The 20769-nt window shown below is 46.2% G+C and overlaps 1 protein-coding gene across 1 annotated transcript in view; it reads left to right on the plus strand.

Moving 5' to 3' along the window:
• The window catches only part of LOC115481048 (ras-related protein Rab-11B-like), a 55721-nt gene that overhangs the window by 17510 nt on the left and 17442 nt on the right, over positions 1-20769 (plus strand). Inside the window, exon 2 of the mRNA XM_030220038.1 lies at positions 15611-15806. Coding sequence (XP_030075898.1) covers positions 15611-15806 — 196 coding nt within the window. The remainder of the gene's footprint in view (positions 1-15610; positions 15807-20769) is intronic.

A 20769-nucleotide genomic window follows, 5' to 3' on the forward strand; every position in this document is an offset into this window, starting at 1 on the left:
CAAAGTTGTGGATGAAGTGAAGACTGAAAGATCTATCGGACAGAAAGGAACAGTTTTTAGAACAGATTCCGCCAGCCCCAATAGATTGGAGACGAGCAAGAGGAAGAGTGGTCAGCAAGATTGAATGCAGCAGAGAGATCAAGAGACGACAACAACAATACCACAATCAAGAAAAGAATGTAATTCACTAACAAGAGCAGTAATAGTTTCAGTACTGTGAGTGGCATAAAAACCACTTTGTTGGGGGGGTGCAAAATATGTTGGTTATCGGCGAAGTGAAGAAGCTGGTCAGAGACTCTGCCTTATGTTCGGTGATCTTAGAGATGAAATGCAAAGGGGGGGGCTAAATAACAGTGAGTAGGTTGACAGGTTATGGTAAGAGAAAAAGGTTGGTTAAGTAAAGATGACACTCTAGAGAAAGGTCGAATAAGGGGAACAGTAAGCACAGCTGTGATAGTGATCAGTCCAGGGGAGAAAGAGTGCTTATAGGTATGGGATAGCAAGAGATGTGAGATACTGGTAGGGTGGCAGAACATGCCAGTCTGGACTGGTCTAGCAGTAATCAAGGAAAAGATATTAGCATGTAAGAACAACTTTCACTATACCGTTGGCAAAGTTTATCCATTTAATTCTCTGAGTTCCCCAACTCTATTCCTCTAATCTGTTGACCTTCAGATGCTGTAGTAAACGCTCTAAAATGAAAGGAATAGGAGGGAGAAAGAGAGCAACCCTGCCTTGTGCTTCTAACAAAAATCTGTAGGTACCCCATTCTTTAGCATCCAGCTGCACTATTCTGAACAAGTGAGTTGTATGACTAAATTTCACCTTTACCATGTCTGCAGCCCTGGGGAGCAGCATATAATCCTCAGTGTTTGCAAAACAACCCCCTTCCTGACCTATTCATTCTATGCTTCTGATTAACCCAAAATAAAAAGCATGAATCTGTGATCAAATGTCACAACTGATTGCTTGTGCATGGATATTACGCCATCCACAATATTATCCATCCACATAGATATTACTCTATCCTTTTAAAAGCCTACTTGCTGTTTTGCTATAAATTTTGGGTAAAGTTTGCCAGTCTGTCAGTCAGCACTTTCACCAGTTTTCACATTTAGGCCCAAATCTGAATAGTTCAGGCATTTTATACAGATTGGTAGCTTTTATCACAGCTTGACTTAATCCACTGCAATGGGTACCTTTAATTACTTATAAATATTTCTGGGTCAGCCAAGGTAATGACATGATTTCTAAAAATTCTGTCCTCCAGCTTTGGAGATTGAGACGCTTAAAGGGTAATACAAAATTCAGACAATCTTCTTGCTATCTCTTCTGTTGACAACATAGTCCATAAGATTAGATCAAGAGGATATGAACTTGGGCAGCTAGAGTTGTGAGGTTAATTAGTCTCATTGTGTGTGTTAAAGGCATGAATAAATTTTTTTTCTTGGCTCTTAAACCTGTGGGCATTACATAAGTTTTTTCCAAATTGTTAAAGTATACCTTGGAAATTAAGAGGCTTCTATGTAAAGTAAAAATAGTTGGAAAAACACAAATCTTTTCTGCTTTATTTTTTTTTTTAATTTTATTTATAACAACTTAATTTTACAAGCACTAAAATAACTTGCCAGAAATACAGAGAAAATAACACACAAGAATTATTTCAATCAGGTAATTCTGACCACAAAATAGGGAGAGTGAAACAAGACAAGGAGATCAATTAAACAACAGTAAACAAAGAAAATGTGGTATTAACCTGATTATCCCCAGTTTATTATTTATCTGAGTCATTATTCCACATTGATCATCTGGTTGGCTTCTTCAAACCCAAAACGGTGTATAGTCGTCAATTTATTTCGTTGGAAACATACTTATTGTCCAATATTATTGGAAATAATATACCTGATTTCATTTTTTTTCTCTTTTAAAACCAGAAATTATTTAACAATACAAACACTTGAGTCTCTAATCCAATTCCCACTGATTAAGGCAATCCCAGTTTCACAGGCTTCACTCCTTTTGAATTAATATACTAAGAGGAATCATTTCAGAGGAGAAAACTTTAGGAGTCATACCCGGAACTCTAGGAAAACAACAATCTTGATATTAATCCTCTGTAATAATATTCATTTTGTTCAAATTTTTCTGGTCTATTATCATTTTCAAAATCTTAACCGTTTCCTACTCCTGTAGAACTTCATTTGCTGTATCAATTTTTCATTCTCAAAGGATTCGATTAGATTATCCATGTGGCTCACTAATAAGATTATATCTGAAGCAAAATTATTTACTACCACCGTTAGGTCCTGGAGTGCCTTCCAGATGATATTCAATGAAACCTCCACGGGAGCCAAAAACTCCAAGCTGATAGCTCTTATGGGTTTAGGAGTGGCACCGCCGACACGGGTTCAGCTGTAAACGACTTCCGTTTCAGCATACACTCCTAACTCACTCCTCCACACCTTTGGACATGGTGGTTAAATGATTCGGGAGCGATGAAATTGTTTCCAGGTCCAAGACACTCCTTTGCCGGCGCTAATCAAAGGACTCACCAACCCAGTCATCTGTGGGCAGCTCGTTGCACAGTGGTCCCACACTTGCTGCACGGGACAAAACGCTGGCCATCGGTGGCTGACCCCATTGTCCCCTTCCTCTTAGTTAAGGTAACTGCAAATGCAGAGAGGAAATGTCAAGTAAACAAAGACAGAACTTCAGAGGACAGCTGGGCTGTTGAGCGTACGAGCTTCAGGTTGCCATCTTTCCACTCTCCCTAGTTTGGGACACTCTTTGTCTGGTTTCTCCTCAGAGACCAGTCTGATATGGAAAACCCTTCAGCATAGCCCTCTTGAGTCATTGAAACACAGAAGCCCCTCCACCACTACAAGGTGGTGTCCCTTCGGAGGGGAATCTTTTCTGCTTTAAAGATACTCTTCCATATCATCATGCTGATCAATCCATAGACTGGTGGGTTGTGTCCATCTACCAGCAGGTGGAGATAGAGAGCAATCCTTTTGCCTCCCTATATGTGGTCATGTGCTGCCGGAAACTCCTCAGTATGTTCTCTATCTCAGCAGGTGGTGGTCACACACAGCAGCAGCTCTGGCTAGGCCTCCAAGCCTAATTTTTAGGTTTTGTTGAGTGCCTGGGGTTGAGGGCTCTTCTTGAGCAAGTGCAAACCTGGTGGTGCCAGGTCCCTCCTTTTCTCCCCCCTCCCGCTGGCTCCGTTTGAAAAAAAAAAAAAAATAAATTTTGGACGTCCTTAAGGGCGTTTATTTCGACGTTTATTTAAACGTTTATTGCAGCTACTCACTGGGACACCAGGTCGTTACAGCTCGGAGCGGAAATCAGGTAATTTTACCTTATTGTAGCGGGCAGGGGGTTCCCCCGATTGATCTCCACGTGGCTGATGGCGTCGGAGGGCGAGGGCGCAAAGAATCGCTCCCCGGACCGCGTGTGCGCGTCTAGCGGGGATGCGGGGGTTTTAAAGTCTGATTCGCCCTTGTTGGGTGTCAGTTTGGAGGCCGGTCAGTGTCCCGGTTCTTCCTCCGGTGCGGCGGTTTTTCCCGCCATAAACGCCCATCCCCTGCTGCTCGCCTCCGCCATCTTGGCTGGCCACGCTGCTCGGACGGCTTCTTCTTGGGCTGCCCTTGAGGTGGGAGACGTTAATGCCATGGCCGCCATTCTTTTGGGCGACGGCAGAAAAGCGGCTAAAGTTAAGCGCCGTTCTTCCCGCGCGGCTCCTTCGCGGAGTGTCGCGCCTGACGCCATCTTGGATGCGCAGCATGTTTCTCCCCCGCTCTTGCGAGCGCCGGTTGAGGGTGCGTCTAGGGCTGTGGCCCAGGCTGCTGAAGTGCACGGTCTGGGGGGTTTCTCCCCCGAGTTTATTTTGCTGCTGCATCAGGCCTTCCTTATGCAAACTCTGCCCCTGCTCCCTTGTCCGATAAAGGGATTGAGGCCCCCGGAAGTAAACGCCCTCGGGTGGATTTCCAGGCCTTAGAGGACTCTGTCTCCTCTGATGTAGATGAGGGCAGCGTATCTGAGTTCTCCCAACGGTCCTTTGGGGATTCCTTGGAGGAGACGGATTCCCGCTCGGATGGTGCGGATGACCCCTCTGCAGCGCGGATCTTTCGCTCAGAGGACTTGCCCAACCTGTTAATGCAGGCCATGAGCATTTTGAAGATTTCCTCTCCAGAGGACGTCTCTCCCTCAGCCCCTGTTGCCTCCGCCATTATGCTGGGGACGAAGCGCCCGCCTAGAACCTTCCACGTGCATGATGCCATGCGCACCTTGATTTCGGCTCAATGGGATGTCCCGGAAGCGAGCCTCAAAGTGGCTAGGGCTATGTCCCGCCTCTATCCTTTGCCTGAAAGTGAACGGGAGACCTTTCTATGGCCTACCGTGGATTCTTTAATCACTGCGGTGACTAAGAAAACGGCGTTGCCGGTGGAAGGTGGCACGGCCCTAAAGGACGCCCAAGACAGAAGATTGGAGGCGGCCTTAAGGTCGTCCTTCGAGGTGGCTGCTTTAAGTTTGCAGGCCTCAGTTTGTGGCCAGGGCGTGCCAGTATGTGGCCAGGGCGTGCCTGACGATTGTGCAGCGGGCTTCCCCCTCGGATCCTTCCTTGAGGGCTGACTGGCCGGCCCTGGAAGCGGGCCTGGCTTATTTGGCAGACTTACTGTATGATGTCTTGAGAGCCTCGGCTAAAGGTATGGCTCAGACAGTCTCTGCGCGGCGGTGGCTTTGGCTGAAGCATTGGTCTGCTGACCATGCATCAAAGTCCCGCCTGGCTAAGTTGCCTTTTAAAGGCAAGCTGCTCTTTGGGGTCGAGCTGGACAAAATTGTGACCGATCTCGGCACGTCTAAGGGCAAGAGGTTACCAGAGGTCAGGGCTCGGGCCAGTGGTGCTCGCCCTGGTAACTCCAGAGGACGGTTTCAGGAAGCCCGTCGGTACCGCCCGGGCAAGTCGGGCTCCTCTGCCCCCTCTTCCTTCAAAAGGAACTTCTCCCCCAAGCAGCATTCCTTTCGCAGAGACCGCCTTCCCGGAGGTGCGCCCTCCGGTCCTCCCCCAGGGTCTTGTACCCAATGACGGGGCCCTGGTCCATGGCCCAGTGCAGATTGGAGGACGCCTGTCCTAGTTTCTGGGCGAGTGGACCAGGGTAACTTCAGACGCTTGGGTTCTGGAAGTCATCAGAGACGGCTACAAGCTAGAGTTCTGCCGACCCTTAAGAGACGGGTTTGTACTCTCTCCCTGCAAGTCTCCGGTCAAAGCTGTGGCAGTGCAGCAGACCTTGGACAACCTGATACGCCTGGGTGCGGTCGTTCCGGTGCCAGAAAATCAGCTTGGCAAGGGACGTTACTCCATTTACTTTGTGGTACCAAAGAAAGGAGGTTCTGTCCGGCCTATCCTCGACCTCAAGGGGTCAATCGGGCCTTGAAAGTGCGGCACTTTCGCATGGAGACTCTCCGCTCTGTTATAGCGGCAGTGAAGGCAGGGGAGTTCTTGGCTTCCTTGGACATCAAGGAAGCGTACCTGCATATTCCCATCTGGCCTCCTCATCAACGCTTTCTGCGTTTTGCAGTCCTGGGCCGACACTTCCAGTTCAGAGCCCTCCCTTTCGGGTTGGCTACGGCTCCGCGGTCCTTCTCCAAAGTAATGGTGGTCATCGCGGCCTTCCTGCGAAAGGAAGGAGTACAAGTCCATCCTTATCTGGACGACTGGTTGATCCGAGCCCCCTCTTATGCAGAGTGCGGCAAAGCTGTGGACCGGGTGATTGCTCTTTTGAGCTCCCTGGGGTGGATCATCAACTGGGAGAAGAGCCAGCTGCGCCCGACTCAGTCCCTGGACTATCTGGGAGTTCGATTCGACACCCAAGTGGGCAGAGTGTTCCTGCCAGACAATCGGATTGTCGAACTTCAGGCTCAGGTGGACCAGTTCCTAGTAGCCTCTCCTCTTCGGGCTTGGGACTATGTGCAGCTGTTGGGCTCTATGACGGCCACGATGGAAGTAGTGCCCTGGGCCAGGGCTCATATGAGACTACTACAACACTCTCTGCTGCAGCGCTGGACTCCGGTGTCGGAGGATTATGCTGTGCGCCTTCCCTTGGACCCAGCAGTGCGCAAGGCGCTGAGCTGGTGGCTGCAGACAGACAAGTTGTCTGCAGGAATGCCTCTGGTGACCCTGGAGTGGATTGTCGTCACGACGGACGCCTCTTTGTCGGGCTGGGGAGCCCACTGCTTGGGAAGGACAGCGCAGGGGCTCTGGTCTCCTGCAGAGGCAAAGTGGTCTATCAACCTCCTGGAACTCAGAGCCATTCGGTTGGCGCTTTTGGAGTTCATCCCGGTACTGATGTTGAAGCCAGTACGGGTCCTGTCGGACAATGCCACGGCTGTGGCCTATGTCAACCGCCAGGGAGGTACCAAGAGCGCCCCTCTAGCCAAGGAGGCCATGAATCTATGCCAGTGGGCGGAAGCGAACCTGGAACAGCTGTCAGCGGCCCACATTGCCGGAGTCATGAATGTCAAGGCGGACTTTCTCAGTCGCCATACCTTGGATACCGGAGAGTGGCAGCTATCTGCTCAGGCGTTCTTGGACATCACGAAGCGCTGGGGCCAGCCGAGCCTAGATCTGATGGCGTCATCGGCCAATTGCCAAGTGCCGCGCTTTTTCAGCAGAGGACGGGACCCTTGATCCCTGGGAGTAGATGCTCTTCTCCAACAGTGGCCGACACAGGAGCTTCTCTATGTGTTCCCGCCCTGGCCCATGTTGGGCAGGTTGCTAGACCGGGTGGCAAAGCATCCGGGCCGGATAATCCTGGTGGGTCCGGACTGGCCCAGACGTCCCTGGTATGCGGACTTGATCAGGCTCTCAGTGGACAATCTTCTGCGGCTGCCAGTGGAGCAGGGCCTGTTGCATCAGGGTCCCGTGGTGATGGAGGATCCCTCCCCCTTTGGTCTTACGGCCTGGCTATTGAGCGGCAGCGTCTGAGAAAGAAGGGCTTCTCAGACAAGGTCATCGCCACTATGCTGAGAGCGAGGAAGCGCTCTACTTCTACTGCTTACGCCAGGGTTTGGCATACCTTTGCAGCGTGGTGTGAAGCAGGCTCACTTTCTCCCTTCACTGCTCCAATTTCTTCAGTGTTGGCGTTCCTGCAAGAAGGTCTGGAGAAAGGCCTGTCGCTCAGTTCCCTTAAAGTCCAGGTAGCGGCTCTGGCTTGCTTCAGGGGCCGCCTGAAGGGTGCTTCCCTGGCTTCGCAGCCAGATGTGGTGCGCTTTCTCAAGGGAGTTAATCACCTGCGCCCTCCTCTGCACTCAGTGGTGCCTGCGTGGAATCTCAACCTGGTGCTAAGAGCCTTGCAGAAGCCGCCTTTTGAACCCTTGTCGAGGGCATCTCTGAAAGACCTGATGTTGAAAGCAATCTTTTTGGTGGCTATCACTTCAGCCAGAAGAGTTTCCGAGCTCCAGGCACTCTCATGTCGAGAGCCCTTTCTGCAGTTCACTGAGGCAGGAGTGTCTATTCGCACAGTGCCTTCCTTCCTGCCCAAGATTGTTTCTCGCTTCCATGTGAATCAGCAGCTCTGTCTCCCTTCCTTTCGTAGGGAGGACTACCCAGAGGAATACTCTGCTCTCAAATATCTGGATGTGAGACGAGTCATCATCAGATACTTGGAAGTGACCAATGATTTCCGGAAGTCGGATCATCTGTTTGTCCTGTTTGCAGGTCCTCGTAAGGGTCTGCAGGCTGCTAAGCCTACAGTGGCAAGATGGGTCAAGGAAGCCATTGCAGCGGCTTATGTGGCCGCGGGGAAGGTGCCGCCTATCCAGCTGAAGGCTCACTCCACTAGAGCTCAGGTGGCCTCGATGGCAGAGGCCGGGTCCGTCTCCTTGGAAGAGATTTGCAAGGCGGCAACTTGGGCATCGGCCCATACCGCTTGACTGTGGCTGCTCGGGCGGAGGCCCGGTTTGGAGCTTCAGTGTTGCGGTCAGGGATTTCTATGTCCCGCCCTGGGTGAGTACTGCTTCGGTACATCCCACCAGTCTATGGATTGATCAGCATGATGATATGGAAGGTAAAATTATGTATCATACCTGATAATTTTCTTTCCATTAATCATAGCTGATCAATCCATAGCCCCTCCCAGATATCTGTATTGTTTATATTCTGGTTGCATTTCAGGTTCAAGTTTAGTCTTCAGTTCCTGTTCAGGAGGACTTCGTGTTCAAGTTTTTCAATGGATTCTTCAAGAGTTGAGACGAATTTGTGTTACAGTGAGCTGCTGCATTCCTCTCCCCTCCGTTTTACGGGGCTGGATTGAGACTTAAATTCTGCCGGCGCTCCCTCCCGCTTCGTGCGGCAGTTGGGCAGCTTTGTACCCCTCCCGCTTCGGCGGTGTTAGGGTCAGTCAGCTCCTCCCGCGGTTGCGGTTGCAGGATAAGCCAGATCCTCCCGCATCGGCGGGTGTGGTGTCCCTCCCCCGCTCCGCGGGGATGAGCTGGACGGATTCCCCTCCCCCACTTGTGTGGGGATGAGCTGGGTTAATTCCCCTCCCCCGTTTCGGCGGTGGTGAGCTGGGCAGAGTGTCCCTTTGTGGGTGTAATTCTCTAAGTGCTGAGTCCTGCGGATGGAGCTTGGATATCGACATACTGAGGAGTTTCCGGCAGCACATGACCACATATAGGGAGGCAAAAGGATTGCTCTCTATCTCCACCTGCTGGTAGATGGACACAACCCACCAGTCTATGGATTGATCAGCTATGATTAATGGAAAGAAAATTATCAGGTATGATACATAATTTTACCTTCCGAGATACACTACAAAGTAATTTACAATAATATTTATAAACAGGAACAAGATAAATATAACAAATATAATTATACTATATCTAAATCACTAGACTTATTGTTTATAAATGTTTCTAACCCAGGCCTTGCCAAATTTTTATTAAATCTAAGAGCCAGCGATTGAGACCTCTTTTCTTTCCTCACCCCTCCAATATGTCCATGATGAATTTCAGTGGGGGGAGGGGAAAGAGAGTCTGGGAATCGCCTCCTAGATCAGCAGTAGCTCTTTCAGTAACTGATTTTCTCTTTTCCTATTTTGTGTCTGCAGGCAAAGAAACTGGTAAATTAATCCCTAAAAGTGCTTTTGCAAATTACTGGCAGAAGGTGGCAGTCTCCCTTCCCAAAGCATGCTGTCAGCTGTGTGACAGCATCACCTTGATAACATGACACAAAAATGCAGCCACTGCTTTGATTCACATATGCCTATGGACGGGTCATCTCCACCAGATTGTCTCTCTCACTCATACTGCCCCCCCCCCTCGCACACACACCAGCGCTCATCCAGTCTTTCATACTTCCTCACCCCCCCCCCCCCCCCCCCCACAGCCTTCACCCAGTCTGTGTCTCTCATATACAGTATCCTTTGATTAAACTTTGTTGTAGTATTTTTATCTTTACCTGGGATTGGTGGGGAATATGACTGGAGCCCTGGTGAGAGGAAGAGTCAAATGGCCACGTGAATAGGCTGCTGAGCTGAACCTGGAAATGTGGTGACCTATGAGTGAGCTTGTGAAGAGTAGTGTTTTAAGACTAGGTAGAGCTATGTCTTCATCAAAGGAGATCCTAGGCCTGAAGCCTGACTGAACCAGTGACGTGAGAGCAGGAGATGTACACACACGGAAAAAGACCTAAGCAGGGTTATGAGTGTGGGACTGGGAGTGAATAGTGGGAGCAGTTCTGGCCAGGTTTAGAGCAAGTGCATATGTGATCATTACCACTACTTATTTTTATAGCACTAACTAGACATAGGCAGTGTCGTACATAAAACACGTAAGGGACAGTCCCTCCTGACAGAGCTTACAATCTACTCAAGAAAGACAAAAAAGAACAAATTAGGGATTAGGAAGTTATTTATTATGGGATTACTGAATAGGTGGATAAGGGGTTGAATTAGCCCACCTTTTTTGAGGCTGCTTTTAGCCAAGATTTGAATAAGACCAGAGACAGGACATGGTGTACCAACTCAGGAAGTCCATTTCAGCCATACCACACAGCAAGATGAAAAGAATGGAGTCTGGCATTGGTGGTGGTATGTTTGAACCCTCTTGGGTCAAGGGCAGTGCTGATGTCGGGATCAGTGTGTGCATGTTGGGAAAGTGACTCCAGGTTGTGCTTGAGTGTGTGAGTAAATGCTGAATAGTTTGGGCTGTCAGGACAAGGGCAAGTTCCCTGGAGGCAATGGGATATGACTGCACAGGTGGCCTGAGATGTCACAATGTTTGTTCAGGACACGTGTGCCTGGAAGGGAGATATTTAAAAAAAACAGCGGCTGATTCAGAAGACAAAATATTAGTGTGTGTGGTGGCAGAAACAAGTATATATGACTAGTGTGTGGACTAAAGAAATATAAAGTTTTATGTTGCAAAGAAAAAGCATGCAGCAGTGGAATGGATCAGTCACTGCAAGCTCCTAATTGGCTGCACTGACTTGAAACTGCAAGACTTCCTGAATTTCTGCAGTGCACAGCTTGAGCTTAAACTGAATTGGTGCTGTGAAGGAACTACATAAACATATATGAATGAGTGTGTGTATCTCTTACCTCCAGTGACACTTTCTGCTACTTGGAAAGCTGGAAGTCAAGTGCTATTCCCTTTGTTCCCCAGATTTCATCTGTCCTTTGTTTTTACCTTTTCATTTTATGCCAGCTTCAAACTGTTACATTTCTTCAGCAACAACTCCTTTCATTCTCTCACTTTCCCTTCTTATTTCTAGACTGGATTACTGCAATATTATTTACTCTGACTCTTCTCAATCAAACTTAAACTACAAACTCTACTGCCATGTGCCTCCTTTGTCATGCCTCTATTGAAACAGCATCACTGGCTTCTGGTGGAGTATAGGATTATGTATGAAATGTTGGTGTTCGCCTTCAAAGTATTTTGGATGGGAGTGTCGCCTTAGTTAACATCTCCTCACTATTCCATAAACCCTTGCCCATATCCTTTGTTCCCTGAATGATCAACTGGGCCTACCAGGGTCTCGGTCAGTCCAGCACAAATCTTCAGGCATTCTGCTTCCTTCACGGGGCTGGTGGTTGGGAGACAGGGATAATGCTGGGCAGACTTATACGGTCTGTGCCAGAGCCGGTGGTGGGAGGCGGGGCTGGTGGTTGGGAGGCGGGGATAGTGCTGGGCAGACTTATACGGTCTGCGCTGAAGAGGACAGGTACAAATCAAGGTAGGGTATACACAAAAAGTAGCACATGTGAGCGTATCGTGTTGGGCAGACTGGATGGACCGTGAAGGTCTTTTTCTGCCGTCATCTACTATGTTCACTGCACCCTTTACTTGGAATAACCTCCCATTAAATATTTGTAGGGAACTTTATTTATGTTAGTGCAGCGCTGCGTATGCCTTGTAGCGCTATAGAAATGCTAAATAGTAGTAGTAGTAGTTATTACATTTGTACCCCGCTCTTTCCCACATACAGCAGGTCCAGTGCGGCTTACATAGTAAAAGAAAGCATCTTACATGGTAAAGAATACAGTAAAAACAAGGAAATGTAGGAACAGTATTATAAATTTAAACAATTAAAAATAGCTATTAAAACTTGGCTTTTTCCAATGGGTTTATGATGAAGCAGGGACGTCTTCCCCACCTGACCCTGTGTAGAGTATGGCCTTTGTGTGCTTGTGCTTTCCTATTTTAATTTGTTGTAACTCCTTTCCTTTTTTCTTTTTTTTATTACATTTGTACCCCGCGCTTTCCCACTCATGGCAGGCTCAATGCGGCTTACATATTATATACAGGTACTTATTTGTACCTGGGGCAATGGAGGGTTAAGTGACTTGCCCAGAGTCACAAGGAGCTGCCTGTGCCTGCAGTGGGAATCAAACCCAGTTCCCCAGGACCAGAGTCCACCACTCTAACCACTAGGCCACTCCTCCACTCCACTTTTCATTCTTTTAGTCTGTTCCCTGCATTGTTATTATTATTATTATTTATTGCATTTGTATCCCACATTTTCCCACCTTTTTGCGGGCTCAGTGTGGTTTACAATACATTATGAATAGTGGAAATACAATTTGTTACAATTCAGGTTATGGATTACATTGTGAAGAGTTGACGAGATGAAATCAAAATCATTAAGGAATCAATCAATTGAGAAGAACAATGAGACAGTGGAAGGAGAGAACAGGAAATTAGAGGCGCTATATGAAGTATGTGGTGTACATTTTTCTGTGAGTGGAGGTATGAGTGTGGTGGGATTAAGGGTTGAGAGTTCATAAATGGATATATTAATGTATTACTGAACAGTGAGTGTGAGCTTTGTGTTTTGGTTCTTTCCGTAAATTTTCTCAAAAAGATGTGTCTTCAATGACTTGCGGAAGTTGGTTTGTTCATAGATAGTTTTCAGGTTCCGCGGCAGTTTGTTCCAGTACTGCGTGCTCATGTATGAAAAGGTCGTTGCGTGTAACGTCTTGTATTTCAGGCCCTTGCAGTTAGGGAAGTGGAGGTTGAGGAACGTTCGGGATGATCTTTTAGCGTTTCTGGGTGGTAAGTCTATTAATTCAGACATGTAGGCTGGGGCTTCGCCGTGAATGATTTTGTGGACTAATGTGCATACTTTGAAAGTAATACGTTCTTTGAGTGGGAGCCAGTGTAGCTTCTTTCGCAAGGGTTTTGCACTTTCATATTTTGGTAGTCCGAAGATAAGTCTGGCTGCTGTATTCTGGGCTGTTTGAAGTTTCCTCAGGATTTGCTCTTTGCAGCCTGCGTATAGTGAGTTGCAGTAATCCAGATGGCTGAGTACTAGGGATTGTACTAGGCTGCGGAAGACGGATCTTGGGAAGAATTGTCTTATTCTTTTCAGTTTCCACATGCAGTAGAACATCTTTTTGGTTGTGTTTGCATGGGTTTCGAGTGTTAGGTGGCGGTCTATGGTAACTCCAAGGATTTTTAGCGTTTCTGAGATTGGAAGGTTTAGGTTAGGTGTATTTAAAGCGGTGAATTCATTCGTGTTGTATTGGGAGGTAAGTATCAGGCATTGAGTTTTCTCTGCGTTTAGTTTCAAACGGAATGTATCTGCCCAGATGTTCATGATACGTAGACTTTGGTTGATTTCATTGAAGATTTCTTTGGTGTCTTGTTTGAAAGGGATGTATATTGTTACATCGTCGGCGTAGATGTATGGGTTGAGGTTATGGTTTGATAGGAGTTTTGCCAAGGGGGTCATCATTAGGTTGAAGATGGTTGGTGAGAGAGGCGATCCTTGTGGTACTCCACATTCAGGTGTCCATGCAGCAGACGTGGCTGAGTTTGATGTGACTTGGTATGAACGTTGGGTTAAGAACCCCTTGAACCAGTTTAGGACATTTCCTCCCATGCCAAAATATTCAAGTATGTGTAATAGGATTCCGTGGTCTACCATGTCGAAGGCACTAGACATGTCAAATTGTAGGAGGAGTATATTGTTACCTGTTGCAATCATTTGTTTGAATTTAGACATGAGGGTGAGTAATACTGTTTCTGTGCTGTGATTCGATCGGAATCCTGATTGGGCATCATGCATTATTGAGTATTTGTTTAAATAGTTAGTGAGTTGTTCAGTTACCACTCCTTCGGTTATTTTGGTTATTAGTGGTATGGATGCTACTGGTCTGTAGTTGGTTATTTCCCTTGCGCTTTTCTTTGTGTCTTTGAGTATAGGGGTGAGTAGAATTTTTCCTTTTTCTTTTGGGAAAAGTCCGTTTTGTAGCATGAAGTTTACGTGGTTTGTTAGGTCTATTATGAATCGTTGAGGAGCTGATTTCATGAGGTTACTTGGGCATGTGTCTAGTTTGCAGTGGGATTTGGCGTATCTTCTAAGTGTTTCAGAGATACGGTCTTCTGATAGTAGTTCGAATTCGGTCCATGTTCTGTCTGCTGGGTATATTCCGTCTTCTGGGTCTAGACAATCTAGGAGTGTAGCGTATTCAATAGGGCTGGCAGGTATTTGGAGTCTTAATTGTATAATTTTCTCCTTGAAGTATTTCGCAAGGTTGTCAACGTCAGGTATATCTTTGTTGTTGTTTGTGACTGGAGTGGTGTCTAGCAGTTTGTTCACGAGGTGGAAGAGTTTGTGTGTATCTTTGTAGTTTGGTCCTATTATTGTCTTGTAATGTAGTCTTCTGGTCTGTTTTATGGTATATTTGTATTTCCTCCGAAGTAATTTCCAGGCATTTAGTGTTTGTTCGTCTCTTTTTTTGTTCCATGCATGTTCCATGTTCTGCTTGTCAGCTAAATAGGTACAGTAAGCATCATGTAAACACTAAATCTAGAGGATAAACACACCTAATCTCAGATCCCAAACCCCCTTTATCTACTTATTTACTGATAAGAAATACAAACCATCAGGAGTGTAGAAGATAATGGTTTATTTACTGAGCAAAATAGATAAGTGCAAGCAGCAGCAAAGATTCTTATACTTCCTTTATAATTCGTAATAATAATAATAATACATGGCTAACAAACTAAGCATGGTGCCCTTGATTTAACACACATTTCAATTTTGGATAAAAAACAACTACTGGAAACTAAACCAAGGTATAAATGTGGTTACAGAATTTAAATACACAACCTGCAGATGGCAGTGCAGTCTTCTCTTGATGGTGACAGGATGAAGACAGGTCTATTCGCAAGAGATGAAACTGATTGGCCGAGTCCCTCCATGGCCTTGCATAAGAACATAAGAATAGCCATACTGGGTCAGACCAATGGTCCATCTAGCACAGTATAGTGCTTCCAGCAGTGGCCAATTCAGGTCACAAGTACCTGGCAGAAACCCAAACAGCAGCCTCGTATACAGTCTTGTTATCAGTCATGTCCTTCAAGTCATGATATCGTAGAGGATGGTAACTGGACAAGTGGGATCTGTTGATGATATTCACCCAATCATAGGGATGCTTTCCACATCATCTCCAGATGTCCAGAAATATAAAGTGCAACACCCCTTCCTCGAAGTTGTCTTAAATCATCCAGGCTGCATATTAGCAGAATCACTTGCGCAGTCTGTTTCTGGATCAGGGCCATGATATTTATCCTTGTCTGATGACATACAGTGAAAGTCTTTCTTAGAAAATCCACGTGATGACACAGGCCTTCCTTTCTAGCTTGGTCAGATTTAGGTCTGTGGTGCATGTTAAATTGTGATGGGCTATACCCTTTACAGTGTGAATGTGGGAGATGCACTGTTTGTGAGGCAGCTCTGCAAAATAACATTCAGGGGTATGAAATCATGGATGCCAGCATTGGCATCCAGGATTTGTTGAGCTCTACTCCAAGCTTTCCTCCTTCACCCAGCTATTGTGGTATAGTAGCATACTTCCTTATAGTATGGAGTAGCCAAGAGAATCAAGGGCAGTTTTCAAGAGGCTGCTGCCATCTTGCAAGTGAATACATGGTATTCATTGTCTGTCTGTCTGATTCCTTAGGCTTTTCAAGTGGAAATTGGATTTAGGTTTTTCTTCATGCTTGTGATTGTAATAAGTATGCCAGTATTTTCTGATTGTGATTCTAATTGAACAGTAATCTGTGGGGGGGTTTTTCTTTTTTTTTTTTCCTTGTTTCTCAGTGGTGTTGATTGGTGATTCAGGTGTTGGGAAGAGTAATCTCTTGTCACGCTTTACACGCAATGAATTTAATCTGGAGAGTAAAAGCACCATTGGAGTCGAATTTGCCACCAGAAGCATTCAAGTGGATGGGAAGACTATTAAAGCCCAAATTTGGGACACAGCAGGGCAGGAGCGGTACCGAGCCATCACTTCTGCGTAAGTACTGCTGTGTGTATGTGCTTTAAATTACAAAATAAAATAAAGATACAGTGTGACCTTAGGACTGTTACAATAGTACCTCAAAAACTTCAGCTGTACACAAAAGTGTAGGCACCTCTAGTCAAACTGTATGCTGCAATGACTCTGTAAGTGTGCAAAAAGCTGACAGTCTTTGCATGTTTCTACATCTACAATTTATGCGTGTGAAAGCTAAAATGTACTTCCTTAGTGTCTGGGCTGTACCATCCTGAACAAGAGGGTGTTGTCCCTGCCAGCAGAGGGAAGTGGGAGAAACTCATCTTTTTCAGTGACATCTCTGGTATAACCTGCTGTGGTGCTCAGTGGAAAGTTCCAGTATTATTCAGAGGGTAAGTTGTTCAGATTCATGCTCCTGGTCCCTGGCTGAGCTCCCAGCAGTTAGGCCTTAGGCTCACGCAAACGACCAGCTCCCAGGTTTCCAGATCCATGGATGGATATGCTCGAGCACGAAGCTGGTCTCCACCGCCCCCAGTCATCTCCTGCGGGAGACCCCTGGTGGAGGGGGGGGGAGAAGATGCATAAAAACATAAGAATAGCCATACTGGGTAAGACCAACAGACCATCCAGCCCAATATCCTGCTCTCAGCAGTGGCCAATCCAGGTTACAAGTACCTGGCAGAAACCCAGTTAGTAGCACCATTCCATGCTACTATTCCCAAGGCAAACAGTGGTTTCCTCCATATCGTCTCAATAACAGACTATGGACTTTTCCTCTACTAGGAACTTGCCAAAACCTTTTTTTTTTTTTAACCCAGATAGGCTAACCGCTGTTACCACATCCTCCGGCGTACAACTTACCGGGCCAGCAACGTGAGTTTTTGATTGATTCAAGCTGGTTTAGAGAGCAAATAAACCAGCGATGAAAGCATTAATGGGCTCTACAGGCTTTTTACTGTTTGTGGCAGCAGACACCGGGAATCGTAAGCTGATGTATGTAAATGAGCTGTTCAGTATTCAAATGTGATAGAAAATTAACGGGAGGTCTGGGGCAGCCATAGCATGACAGTAGCTTCTCGGCGGAGCAGTCTGCTGTGTTTGCACGTAGGTTTCCTCCACCTTTGAACTAGATTTCAATTTAACAAAAAAATATATCTATATTGTAGAACAGCAATAGGCAAGACTGAAAGGAGCTATATTAAAGGCAACTAACCTTTATGTTAGAAAATTACATAAAAGTAAGAGGAAAAGAAGGCCTCTCTGGTACTCGAATGTAGTAGCTGAAAAGATAAGAGTAAGGAGGCTAGCTTTTGCAAGTTATAAGACGACTCAGAAAGATGAAGACAGGAGAATACCTAAATAAGCGAAGAGAAGCTGGAAAAGCTATCAGGAAAGCAAAGCGGCAAATGGAGGATAGCTAATACGGTAAAATTGGGGGAAAAGACCTTTTTCAGATATGTAAGTGACAAGAGGAAGTGCCATAAGAGTATTGTGAGGCTCAAAGCTGAGGGCGAGAAATATGTGGAAGATAAGGACAAAGCTGAACTGCTTAACAATTATTTTAGCTCTGTGTTCACGAATGAAAGACCAGGGGTAGGGCTGCAGAATACAAAGGCTAAAGGGGATGGATGTATGGTAGACCAAGACCCGTTTACGGAGGACTGTGTTCGTGAGGAGCTTGCCAAACTAAAAGACAGAACGATGGGGTCTGATGGGGTCCGAGGGTGAGGGTGCTTAAGGAACTCGGAGAAGTTCTGTCGGCTCCGCTGACAGACCTCTTCAATGCTTCCTTAGAAATTGGAGTGGTCCCGGTGGACAAGAGTGGAAGTAAGGAGGAGGTTGGGAATTACAGACCTGTCAGTCTGACCTCGGTGGTGAGTAAGCTAATGGAAACGCTTCTAAAGAGGAGGATTGTGAGATTTCTTGAACTACATGGAATGCGGGACCCTAGGCAGCATGGCTTCATTAGTGGCAGGTCATGTCAGACGAATCTGACTGTCTTCTTCGACTGGGTGACCAAACAGTTGGATGTGGGAGGGGCCCTTGATGTGGTATACTTGGATTTCAGCAAAGCCTTTGACACGGTTCCGCACAGGCGACTGATGAATAAATTGAGTGTCCTCGGTGTGGGACCTAGAGTAACTGAGTGGGTAAAAAATTGGTTGAATGGTAGGAGGCAGAGGGTAGTGGTAAATGGAGCTTGCTCTGAAGAAATGGATGTCGTCAGTGGAGTACCGCAGGGATCAGTCCTAGGGCCGGCTCTTTTTAACGTCGTGAGCGATATTGCTGAAGGGCTGTCTGGTAAGGTTTGTCTCTTTGCGGATGATACTAAACTCTGCAACAGGGTGGACACCCTGGAGGGTGTGAATGACATGAGGAAGGACCTAGCGAAGCTGGAGGAATGGACCAATATTTGGCAACTAAGGTTTAATCCCAAAAAATGCAGTGTCATGCACTTGGGGCGCAAAAATGTGAGGGAACGGCACAGCATAGGGGGTGAAGTGCTTCAGTGTACGAAGGAAGAGCGAGACTTGGGGGTGAATTGTGTCTGATGACCATAAAGCTTCCAAACAGGTAGAAAAAGTGACGGTCAAAGCCAGAAGGATGCTTGGGTACATAAAGAGAGGCATGACCAGCAGAAAAAAGGAGGTGATAGTGCCGTTGTATAAGTCTTTAGTGAGGCCCCATTTGGAGTACTGCATGCAGTTCTGGAGACTGCACCTACGGAAAGATATAAACAGGATGGAGTCGGTCCAGAGGGCGGCTACGAAATTAGTAAGCGGTCTTGAATGCAAAAATTATAGGGACAGGCTTATGAACCTCAACATGTATACGCTGGGAGAGAAGACATGATAGAAATGTTTAAATATCTCAAGGGCATTTATGTACAGGAAGAGAGCCTTTTTCAAATGAAGGAGAGCTCTGGAATGAGGTGGCATATGACAAAGATAAGAGGGAATAGGCTTAGGAGTAACCTAAGGAAGTATTATTTCACAGAAAGGGTGGTGGAGGTGTGGAATGGCCTCCCGGTGGAGGTGGTGGAGTCGAGGACTGTTCCAGAATTTAAAAAGGCATGGGATAAGCATGTGGGATCGCTTAGGAACAGGAAGAATTAGGGGTTACAGAGGATGGGCAGACTGGATGGGTCATATGGCCTTTATCTGCCATCATGTTTCTATGTTTCTATATTCACATGACCCTGGATATGGGACAGTAAGATTTGACTCCTCTGCCCAAGGAAGCTTTGACTCTTGCCCGTTTAGCCTCTGTCCTAAAAGTCCAGACCTGTGCTGCCAGGACCTGACCAATAATATCCCACTTGCAGCACAGAGAACTTTTCAGGAGCCAGGGGAAGAGGTTAAAACCGGTACAAACAGTAGCTTTTTCTGAAGTACTACCTACTTTTGGAAAGGGAGAGAAAAGATTATTTCAGTAGCTGGCTCAAAGCCTGGTGTCACCAAGAAGGTTTTAGGTACATAGGAGGATGGGGCAATACATGGAAAAACAAAAGACTACATTGTAACAATGGGCTGTATCTCACTGTGGCAGGAAAAAAATCCTTGGGGAGAAATTTAGACAATATGTTTCTAGCCATTTAAACTAAAAGGCAGGGGTGGCATATGGAGGCAGCTCACTTCCTGTGGCCACCCCCCAGATAAAGCTAAAGACAAGATGTGACAGTAGACGAGAAAGCAATGAAATCAACAATGTTAGCAAAGCACTTCTTACCAATACAGCAGGAAGTGAGACTAAACAGAATACGAAAATGCTACTGAAATGTAGATGGAAAGCGATGACCACAAATGCTCACAGTGTAAGCAACAGAGTTCATGATCTGCAAGCCCTGATGTTAGAGACAAACTTAGATATTGTTGCAATCACGGAGACATGGTTCAATGATTCCCATGAATGGGATGCAAACATACCCGGCTATAATCTATTTAGGAAGGCTAGAGGTGGTCGTAAAGGTGGAGGAGTAGCTTTGTATGTAAGGAACGATATCACAGCGACTGAAATGACAGAGACCTGGGGAAAGGAAGAAGTGATATGGATCACCTTAAAAAGAGATGATGGAACCTCTGACCACATGGGTGTTGTCTACAGACCTCCGACGTAATCACAGAAACTAAATAAAGATCTGGTTACAGATATCCAAAAGTTGGGAAAGAAAAAAGAGGTTCTTTTGCTGGGAGATTTGAACCTGCCGGATTCAGATTGGAAAGTTCCATCTGTGGAATCGGATGGAAATTGGAAAGAAGTAGAGAAATTGTGGATGCTTTTCAAAGTGCTCTGCTCAGACAAATGGTGAAGGAACCCATGAGAGAGGGAGTGATGCTGGATTTGGTGCTCACAAATGGGTAAAATGTATCTGTCAGAGTGGGTGCCCACCTGGGCAGCAGTGACCATTAAACAGTTTGGCTTTCATATAACAGCTTGAAGTGGAGGACAGCCACTCAAAATTCAAAGTCCTGGATTTCAAATATGTTGACTTTAGTAAAATGGGGGAATACCTGAAGAAAGAGCTGATGGGCTGGGAAGACATATGAAAAGTGGTAAGGCAGTGGTCCAGGCTGAAAGAAGCTATAAATATGGCTACAAACTTTTATGTAAGGAGAGTAAATAAAAGCAAGAGAAAAAGGAAACCAATATGGTTCTCCAAGCAGTGGCTGAGAAAATAAAGGCTAAGGAGTTGGTGTATATGAAATACAGAAAAGGCTAAAGAGTTGGCATTTATGAAATGCAGAAAAATTCAGGAAGAGGAACACAGAGGAATACCGGATGAAACTGAAAGAAGCTAAGAGAGAGATACGTATGGCGAAAGCGGAAGAACAAATGGCTAGAAATGTAATGAGGGGCGACAAAACTTTTTTCAGGTATATTACTGAAAGGAGGAAGACTAAAAATGGAATTGTGAGACTGAAAGATGCTGTGAACTGCTATGTGGAGAATGATGAAGAAAAAGCAAATGTGCTAAACAAATACG

The sequence above is a fragment of the Microcaecilia unicolor genome, chromosome 11 (genome assembly GCF_901765095.1).
Source record: "Microcaecilia unicolor chromosome 11, aMicUni1.1, whole genome shotgun sequence".
Classification (NCBI taxonomy): Eukaryota; Metazoa; Chordata; class Amphibia; order Gymnophiona; family Siphonopidae; genus Microcaecilia; species Microcaecilia unicolor.